Source organism: Sinocyclocheilus grahami, unplaced genomic scaffold (genome assembly GCF_001515645.1).
Source record: "Sinocyclocheilus grahami isolate Dianchi unplaced genomic scaffold, SAMN03320097.WGS_v1.1 scaffold1844.1, whole genome shotgun sequence".
NCBI lineage: Eukaryota > Metazoa > Chordata > Actinopteri > Cypriniformes > Cyprinidae > Sinocyclocheilus > Sinocyclocheilus grahami.
The window spans coordinates 224,637-234,912 of NW_015507023.1; the positions used below are offsets into that span (position 1 = coordinate 224,637).

The 10,276-nt window shown below is 33.6% G+C and overlaps 1 protein-coding gene and 1 long non-coding RNA gene across 4 annotated transcripts in view; both read left to right on the forward strand.

Moving 5' to 3' along the window:
* The first annotated feature begins 335 nt into the window (after positions 1-335).
* On the forward strand, positions 336-1,897 carry LOC107572990 (uncharacterized). Its single transcript, XR_001607434.1, has 3 exons — positions 336-423; positions 671-727; positions 1,349-1,897. It is a non-coding gene; the product is annotated as an uncharacterized lncRNA (long non-coding RNA).
* Positions 1,898-6,023: 4,126 nt separating this feature from the next.
* Positions 6,024-10,276, forward strand: part of LOC107573003 (uncharacterized) — a 14,748-nt gene continuing 10,495 nt past the window's right edge. For 2 of the 3 annotated variants that reach the window (XR_001607435.1, XM_016259442.1), the window contains exons 1-2: positions 6,024-6,064; positions 6,450-6,547. Coding sequence is in view for 1 of the 3 variants with exons in the window: in XM_016259442.1 (XP_016114928.1) it covers positions 6,454-6,547 (94 nt within the window). In the remaining 2 variants the exon portion in view is untranslated. Of the gene's footprint in view, positions 6,065-6,221; positions 6,251-6,449; positions 6,548-10,276 lie in introns of those variants that run through there. The other variant, XR_001607436.1, reaches the window with a different exon arrangement.

The following is a 10,276-nucleotide window of genomic DNA, read 5'->3' on the forward strand; positions in this document are numbered from 1 at the left end:
TTATCTCCTAAAAAAACGATTTACTTGGATGCATCGCCTTAATGAATTTTCACTTATTAACCTATAAAAAAGAATTACACTTTATATGGTCTCTGCGACAACATAGTGCTTGATATTCACGTTTAAGTGAAAGTTAAATGTAATTTTTTTTAGCAAACACTAAAACTGGCAGTTAACACACCTAAAATAAAGAATATAAGATTGATTTGAAAGGAAATGCTGAAATACCCAACCTCTCATGTCCTCCACAACACTGCAGTCTCATTGGCTGATCAGTGACAGACTGTCAAATCACAGCATTGCCACATCTCAGCACTGTATAAAAGTGCCTTACTCTAGTAGTTTACACACACACACCAGCTGCAACTGAGAACTGGAGGAGCCCAGACACAAAAACACTACTGCAGTATCAGGAAGAAACAGGTATGTTGTTGACAGAGTCATTTGAAATTGTTTTACTTTTTTTTTTTTTGTACTTTCAGAAATTAGGCTCTGATGGCTGTAGTTTTTCAATAATTGTATTGCAAGTTCCACAGACCACGCTTAATAATGATAACTCTAATAATGATAATGACTGCTTCAACCTTTACAACTAAACATCTGTTTACTACTACAGAATATTCAGCATATAACCAATTTTTCATAACACAAGCATCAATGTCTCCTTTAGGATACGGAAGGCAGAAACTGAGAAAAACCAGAGGAAAGAAACATTCATCAGTAAACTGTAAACTTTACAGCCTACTTTATGAAAAATACTATATAATATATATTAAGTGAACAAATCTTTTAAACAAATCTTACAGTAAAAAAAACAGTCCAACGTGCTATTTTACAGACTTTCTATATTCCGAGAAGAAGAAAAAAAAGTTTAAAGTAGGGGTGTTAAAAATGCTGGAATTAATGAATCTGACAATGAAAATTCATGTGTTTATAAGAAAAAAACCTATTATAGTTATAATATTCAAAGTGCTGCAGAGGCAATCTCAGATTACATGCTCACTTTCACGACAGATGTGGAACAGTGAAGCATGCATTTAAAAGACCTCAGACAATGGCTTATTAATTGCCGTTTTCTTTCTTTAGAATAATTCTTTTAGAATTTTAAATGAATAATTTTCATTTAATGGGAATTTTAAAGTAAGAAAAACTATGCAGTTCGCAGTGGGCTTCCATGAACAATGCCAATCTTGGCCAAATTTCAGAAATGTCATCGGAGCAGATATTTACACCCCTTAAATGCAGCATATTAACAGGATGTTTGTGTTTGAATTAATATGTTTGAATGTACTTTGTGAATTTCTAATAATTTAATCAACAAATGTTTCTCTCTCTAATGGCATAACAGCTTTCCATCTTCAAAAGACTGAAAATGGGAAATGATAACTCGGGTGAAAATAGGGAGCGTAGGAGAGCTGAAACAGCTGAGGCGGAAAAGGGGAGAATGCAGGACGAATTTAGAAGAATGCAACATGAAGCAGAATTACAGCGTGCGAGACAGGAGCAAAAAGCAGTGGAGGAACGATGCACAATCCAAGCAGAAAAACAAGCACTCCAGGAACAATACCAAAGAGTTGAAAATGAAAGAAATATACAGAGAATGAGAGAAGAAGAGAAGATACGAATCTACAAAGAGAACAGATTTAAAGAGGAAGAAGAAAGGAAAAGAATTCACATAGAGAAGCAAAATGCACAACATTAAAACAAGACAGTTAGTTAAACTGTTTCTATGGTTTATTAACAGAGATATTTTCATCATACAGAAAGATAGGTGCACATCACCTAAAACATTGTGAAGATTTTTCTTCTTCCATACGTCTACTGTAAAGCACTCGGTAAACGTTTTGTTTTAAAAGATGCCATCAAAATAAAGTTCTACATCTTATTTTCACCACCACAGAAGAGTATGCTTTTTTTTTTACTTACGTTTTGAATTTTATTTGACAGGTATGAGAAATTATCAACAGATCTGTTAGGAATTGAACCTGACATACACTTAAAATCATAAAAGACAACAGTTTATTATTTGGCAAATGCAATTTACTTGCTGCTGATCAATAAAATCCATTTCAGTTTTTCTTTTCCACAGCCTCTTATTATACTGAAAAGCACTGGAAGTATAGTGTGCACTGCTAAGCACTTGGTTGAAATAGTATCTAGCTCTGAAAATGATTGTGGCTTGTGAAGTACAAAAAATATATATAATATATATATATATATATAATAATAAAAAATAAATAAAAAGACACGTGTGCAAACGCATATGCATAGCGTTTCTGCAAAACATACAGTGTTTGTTAATGTATGAAGAAACTATACATTTTTCATTTTTCAACTCAAAGTTTCAATGTCATTTTTCAATGTCTCTCCTACTGAAGCCAAAAGGATATAGAATATAAAGTATGTCTAAAATTTGGTTCACATGCAGCGCAAGAGCCACTGAATCAGGGGCATCGCTAAACCCTTTTTACTGGGGTACGAGCCTCAGTGACATACAGTTACATTTCTTGTCTGACAATGGAGATTACGTTGTCATTTACCCTAATAATATTTCAGGCATCAAAAATGCCTTTTCTGTCTACTCTTTAGAATCAGATCTAGTGATGCCAGATTTGCAAATGAATCACTATTGATCTAATAGGCAGTGGTGCAATGGATCACAAAACTTGTACCATATTACAGTTTTTGAGTAATGGATTGGTTTTTCAAATCAGAAAAAAGACGAATAAAAATCCTCTTTAAAAACATAAAAAATCTCAACTGATCCCAAACTTTTGAAAGGTTGTGTATATTTTAAAATGTAATTTATTCCTGGGATTCAAAGCTGAAGGACACATTAAATTGATCAAAAGTGACAGTAAAGACATTTATAATGTTACAAATGATTTCTATTTCAAATAAATGCTGTTCTTTTGAACTTTTCTATATCAAAGAATCCTGAAAAAATCTATCATGGTTTCCACAAAAATATTAAACAACACAACTCTTGGTAACACTTTATTTTATGGTGTTTTACGGCTTTATTTTTCAGTTACAGATGTTACATGTACTTACTATAGTAGTAATAACAATAAATTATGCATAATTACATGCAACTAACCCTAAACCAAACCTGCATCCTAACCCTAACCATATATAGTAAGTACATGTAGTTAATTAATATTACTCAGTACTTAAAGGTATAATCACACTGCAACAAGAACACCGTAAAATAAAATGTAACCCAACTGCTCAGTTATTCCAAACTTCTGATTGGCAATGCAAATGTATTAATAAATGTAATAATAATAATGTAATAATATTAATTTAATAATAAAAACAACACTTGACCCTTGAAGATTTGCACTCTTTATTTTATTTATATTCCAACTACTTGTTTTCTTTTTATTTAAAAAAAGAAGACCCTCTAACACCAGCATTCATATTCTTTTTATATTCTAGTCTATTCTACTTGTTTGCTTTTTATTTATTATTAAAAAAAAACTTGCTACATGTACTGCGTTAGACTAACCAAGACTTGTCATAGTATTTACATATTATTGCTCTTTTGTTGGTTTTGATTGCTTATATTGTCCTCATTCGTAAGTCGCTTTGGATGAAAGCGTCTGCTATATGACTAAAAGTAAATGTGTGTGTATATATAATAAAAAGTTTTTCACTTTTTATCCATTTAACACATCCTTGCTGAATAAAATAATTCATTTATTTAAAAAAAGAAGAAAAAAAATTATGACCCAAACATTTGAATAGTAGTGTATATAAAATTTATATTTTCAATAAACGCTGTTCTTTTTAACTTTTTTGTTCATCAAAGAATCCTGAAAAAAAGTATCTCAGGCTCAAAAAAATATTAAGTTGATCCCAAAACTTTTTTTTTTTTTGATGGCCTGAAGACAGAAATGATCTGAATGCAGACTGGGAATGCAAAGAATCAGTAAAATTACATTCAAGAAACAAGGAAGCAAAAGCACCACAGACACAGCGATAGAGGATCTAAATACAAATAATCGCTGACAAGACTTTCAGGAAAAAGTAAGCAAAACGTAGACATTGTTACATTGACACATGGGCACAAGAATGAAAGTTTAAAGATGTCACGAACTGCTACTTTTTATAGTACTCTCTGAGGTTCACTTATAATGTTAGTTTGATTTTTTTTTTTAAATCACATTTTAGAACTAATAGGCTATTTTCTGTCCTGTTTTTGAGCCTCTGTCTGTTTTTATTGGCAGGGCACATTCAAGACTCACAAGTAAATGCCCACTGCTATGATTGGTTAACAGTTTTCGATTAAATAGCAGATGGGCGCTGCTGTGACATACTCTAAAATCAATATGGGTAATTTGGGTTAAAAATGTATAAATACTAAATAAAATAAAAAATAAAACAAATCTAAATATCAGGTCAGGTTGGGAAATGGAGACTGTGAGCTCCGATGTGTTTCTCACCTCCGCGTCTTTGTGCAGGCGCACAGCACAGCATGATTGGCACAAGCACATCACAGAACTGGCTATCTCAGATAGAAAGTGAAGATGAAACTGAACAATATCAGTCCATCACAACATCATAAGTCATTTAAGACATATATCTGAAAAATATGTTGCATGATTAAGTAGCTGTTGTTTTGACCTACTAAAAAAACCCTAATCAGCCAGATATTGTTTTGTGATGCAAATGCTGAAAAGGATGAATGATCAACGTGTAACTTTTAAGTAAAGTAGAAGTGGTGCTCTAAACTTACTGATAAACAAAATGAAGTACAGAAAGTACAGTTGTTATAAGTTCAATTTATGTATAAATCTGGCAATAAATATTACAATTATTTTTACACTGCAGGTGTTTTTTTTTTAAAGAAAACAAATACAGGCCTACAACATTAATCTGTAGTATGGAGATTTAAAAGTTAAATAAAGCTAATTAAAAGTTTGACCAGATCAGATATTGCTCCATTTGAACTTGACTAAGCATCTAGTATCCACACTCCAGTGGTTCAAGTCTTACCTCTCAGATAGGTCCTTCAAGGTATCTTGGAGGGGTGAGGTGTCCAAGTCTCAATATACATAAATATATATATATATATATATATTCATAGATAGATAGATAGATTTTTTTAATGGTCTGAATGCTGATTGGGAATGTTAAGAATCAAAAGCAAAAGTACCCACAGACACAGAGCAAGTGGATCTAAATATAAAGAATCTGCCATGACTTTCAGGAAAAATGAAGCAAAACTTGGATACTGTTACACTGACACATGAGCTTAATAGGATACCAGCAATCAGCAAACATACAGGGATTTAAGAAAAAGATTTACACAGAAGCTGAAGGGGACTTTGCTCAAAAGCACATCAATATCAGTCCATCACAACATCACCAGTCCTTCAAGACATATAATAATAATAAAAAAAAACCTTAATCAGCCAGATCTTGTTTTGTGATGTAAATGCTAAAGGATGAATGACCAGCGTGTGCCTTTTAAGTAAAGTAAAAGTGGTGCTCTAAACTTACTGATAAACAAAATGAAGTACAGAAATGGTTGATATAAGTTCAATGGATGTAACCAAAAATCTTGCAATAAACAGTTAAAATAATTTTTTACACTACAGGTTTTTATTTATTTATTTATTAAGGCAAACAAATACAGGCATACAATTCCATTAATCTGTAGTATAGAGATTTAAAAGTTAACAAAAAATTAAAGCTGACCAGATCAGATATTGCTCCATTTAAAATTGACTATTTTTTTTAGTTGTTTTGTGAAATTATATAGCTGTGACTGAAATACAAAACATTTTGTTTCAGTTTGTACATAAAGCTCTTTGTACATGGAAAGACCTAGAAACCTTAGTTTACATTTACATTTACATATTATTGGTTTCCCGTCAGAGTACACACATCACTTTTAGGTCACGTCTACATAATTTTATTTTCTATTTAAGAGTCACTTGTCCAATCACACTGTTTTAAGGTGTGGCCTTAATTCTATAAAACCCCCAGCACTCAGTTCACAATGATCAAGGTCTGAAACTTAGACTGAAAAGGACAAGACGGTACATACAAAAAGGTATGTACTATTAAATTATGTTATCTCTGAAATGCTATACTGGGGCATAAGTGCAATAACGTCTCCCTTACATAGCATGCTCTAGTAATTGCTCAATAATTTCTCTATAGACTGCATCATTTTATTGATTTATTATTATTTTTTCAGGCATTTATACAGGTGGAAAAAAAATCCATCCAAGTTCAGGTATTTTTTTTTCTTCTGAAAACAAGCAACTTTTTTCTTTTTGTTAATTGAAGGTTAATCTTGAACACTTTTCACCATGCCCTCAACAATTATATTTACTACTGTTAAAATGCCCTTTATGTATAGCTTTTATCGTCTTACACTTAGCCTGATCTTTATACTTTAAATACTTTAAAATGCTTATTTTGTCAACTTTTAGAAAGATGTCGGACTCGGAGACCATTGAACTGGCTTGTCTTGGCCGCCCTTTTCAATTAGGAATGCTTTATGACTGCCGAAGAGATTGCCTCATTCCAGGTAAAAAACATTTCCAAGATTTCAATTAGCTTAAATTATATGTATAACTAAACATGACATGCCGTGCCAATGTTACTGATTCTTCTGTCATGACAAAATAAACAAAAACTACACAAAAGTCAAAGTTTAGGCATTTAGATCAATAGTTAAATAGATCAATAGTTTTCGATTATAAAACTATTAGTTTCTGATGCAAAATAATCATATTACAAGGACCATCTGTGACCCTGGACCACAAAACCAGTCATAAGTCGCTGGGGTATATTTGTAGCAATAGCCAAAAATACATTGTATGGGTCAAACTTATTGATATTTCTTTTATGCCAAAACTCATTAGGATATTAAGTAAAGATCATGTTCCATGAAGATATTTAGTAAATTTCCTAATGTAAATATATCAAAACTTAATTTTTGATTAGTAATATGCATTGCTAAGAACTTCATTTGGACAACTTTAAAAGCGATTTTCTCAATATTTCGATTTTTTTTGCACCCTCAGATTCCAGATTTTCAAATAGTTGTATCTCTGCCAAATATTGTCCAAACTATACATCAATGGAAAGCTTATTTATTCAGCTTTCAGATGATGTATAAATCTCAATTTCGAAAAATTGACCCTTATGACTGGTTTTGTGGTCCAAGGTCACATTTATATTAGTTTTGCATTTTATATATATTTAATTAATTTTGTTAATATTATGACAATATATTATTATTATTACTTGAAATATTACCATGATCATATTATAATATTCACTGGTACACTGGGATAAATGTCCAGAACACTACGGGATCTGGGTAACGGTGCATTCACATGGGACGTCAGCATTAACGCTTCTCATTTACTCTGAATGAGTAATGTCATGTGTTGCTGAAATTAATTGTGGATCCTTTGCTTCACGGCATTGGCATTGCTTGCAGCAGAAGTTGAACAATTTTCAACTTTTCAAGCACCAACACAGGTGTCAGCCAATCAGATCGCCTTATGCAAATACCCTAGCGCAGATGCTAGCCAATTGCATTCATGCAACACCAGAAAATTAATGTGATTGGCTGTTGTCACTATGAAGGCTGCATCAGCACCAAGCTTCAGACTCGCCCTCCATCAAGCATTGATGCTGATGCCCCGTGTGAATGTACCGTAACTGAAGTGGCTGCTATATGCTTGCTAGGAATTATTTATTTATGTTATCCTGCATCGCGGACTCGCTCTTTCGTTTCATACAAACGCAGCTGCTGCCATTTTGTGATGCTTGTTTTGTACACTGTGACTGATTACAATATAACTAACAAACTGATAAGATCTTAAAAGAGTTTCATCCTTAATCAATTTTTTTTTATCGCAATAATTATTTATGTGGTGAAATGCCGTGAAATAAGTGGTATGACTGTACAGTGTCCCAAATGTTGGTCTAGTTTGAACTTGCTGCTTGCTAGCAACTGCTTTCTTCACTTTGCTTTCAAATATTTAATTTATACAACAGTTCTTGGTCCCACTTTATATTAGGTGGCCTTAATTACTATGTAAATTAATCATTTGATACAATGCACTTATTGTGTACATACATGTTTTTACATTGTACTTATATTTGAAAAATACTTGCATGTAATTACATCTGTAATTAATTTCTTTAATACATTTATAATTACACTGTTGACCCATCCCTTACACATTAACCCACCCTTAAACCTACCCATACCACCAAACCTGTCCCTAACCTTACCTGTATCCCACCTCACTAGAAGCAAAAGTGTTTTGCAATACAATATGAACACAATAAGTACATTGTACTTATTTTTTGATGTATGTACATAGTAGTTAAGGCCACCTAATACAACGTGTGACCCAGTTCTTTCTGGTCCTTGAATCTGATTGGCTGAGAGGTCTTTCAAAGCATGAGATATTCACCCAATATCACCACGGGAGCCACTTCACCATTTGTTTCCTCCGCTTGCAGCACTTCAGCATTTCTCACAGTGAGTGTCATGGCGGATGCCCAAAATCCAATAAAATCTTACAAATAATACTGTTGCTGTTTCACAGAAAGTACTTTTAAAAGTTTTTTTTAGGCGAGAATGTAGTTCTTTAGACTTCAAATATGTGGTTTGTTAATAAACATAACACCTATTTGAAAATTTGTTTCAACGTTTTCGGAGATGTGAACTCCAGGGCGTCAGCGCTCATGAAGCCGCCGAGAGCAGCCTTACCTCTGCCAGCTCTTCTGGAATTTGCCGCTGGCTCTGATGTTTCTATAGTGGTTAAACGTGAGATAAAATTTGATTTGGGTAAATCTAATGGGTGATCGTTCATCATTAATCTATTTGTTCAAGAGCAAATAGTTTTGGCTGAGGGCAAAGCATTTTAACTATATATATATATATATATATACAGTGGGTACGGAAAGTATACTTTAAGTTTTTGTACTTTTGACTGAATTGCTTAGAAACTTTATAATGGCTGTTGTTGTTTATTAAATATTATGGCTCAATAAATGATATTTTATGTAAATAGTAGAGCCCGACCAATATATAGTTTTGCCGATATTATCGACCGATATGAGCCTGTCACCGATATATTGGTATTGGCAAATATGCCGCCGATATGAAATTTTTTTTACAGAACATATAACGCAGATAAAATGCTTGAAATGGTGTAATTACTTAGTTTGTCCAGCAGAGCACGCTCCATTGTTTGCTACTGGCGACCTGGATGAAACGCTTTAAAGCTTAGGTCTATGGAAAACCACTGAAACTTTGAACGGCCATATTTCCGTAACGGACGCGGCGAATCCGCACCAAATTTGGGGGATCCCTTCAGCTCGAATCAAGTGTACGTCTAGAGGCCCGCTTTCGAATGAGACCACCCATGTGTCGATAGCCCCCGGGGTTCGGGAGTTATGGGTGGTTAAAAGGGGTCATATGATGCAATTTCAATTTTTCCTTTCTCTTTGGAGTGTTACAAGCTCTTGGTGCATAAAGAAGATCTGTAAAGTTGCAAAGACTAAAGTCTCAAATCCAAAGAGATATTCTTTATAAAAGTTAAGAGTCAGCCACACCTACCTAAAACGGCTCGTTCTCACATGCCCCCACATATCTACGTCACGATGTGGGAAGGTACCTCACGCTAGCCCCTGGCCTCTGCTCACTGTAGGCCGCGGTGTGTGACGCTGTTTCGTTGTGTAAGCGAAACTACTTTGTTTGGCTTTCTAAAAATGGACACGACTAGAAATCAGTGATCAAGTTGTATTTATAACACTGTTCCAGAGCACTTCAACCCAAATATTCAGATATGTGCAGCACATTTTATGGAGGACTGTTTACTGATCCTTGGAGGGGTGTGGTTAAGGATATCTCAATACTATGGGTGCTAACAAAATAAATACGCAATGGGTGCTAACAAAATGAATACTGTACATTTTGATTCCATGTGGACTTTAAGCTTTTGTACTTTTGACTGAATTGCTTAGAAACTTTATAATGGCTGTTGTTGTTTATTAAATATTATGGCTCAATAAATGATATTTTATGTAAATAGTAGAGCCCGACCAATATATAGTTTTGCCGATATTATCGACCGATATGAGCCTGTCGCCGATATATTGGTATTGGCAAATATGCCGCCGATATGAAATTTTTTTTACAGAACATATAACGCAGATAAAATGCTTGAAATGGTGTAATTACTTAGTTTGTCCAGCAGAGCACGCTCCATTGTTTGCTACTGGCGAC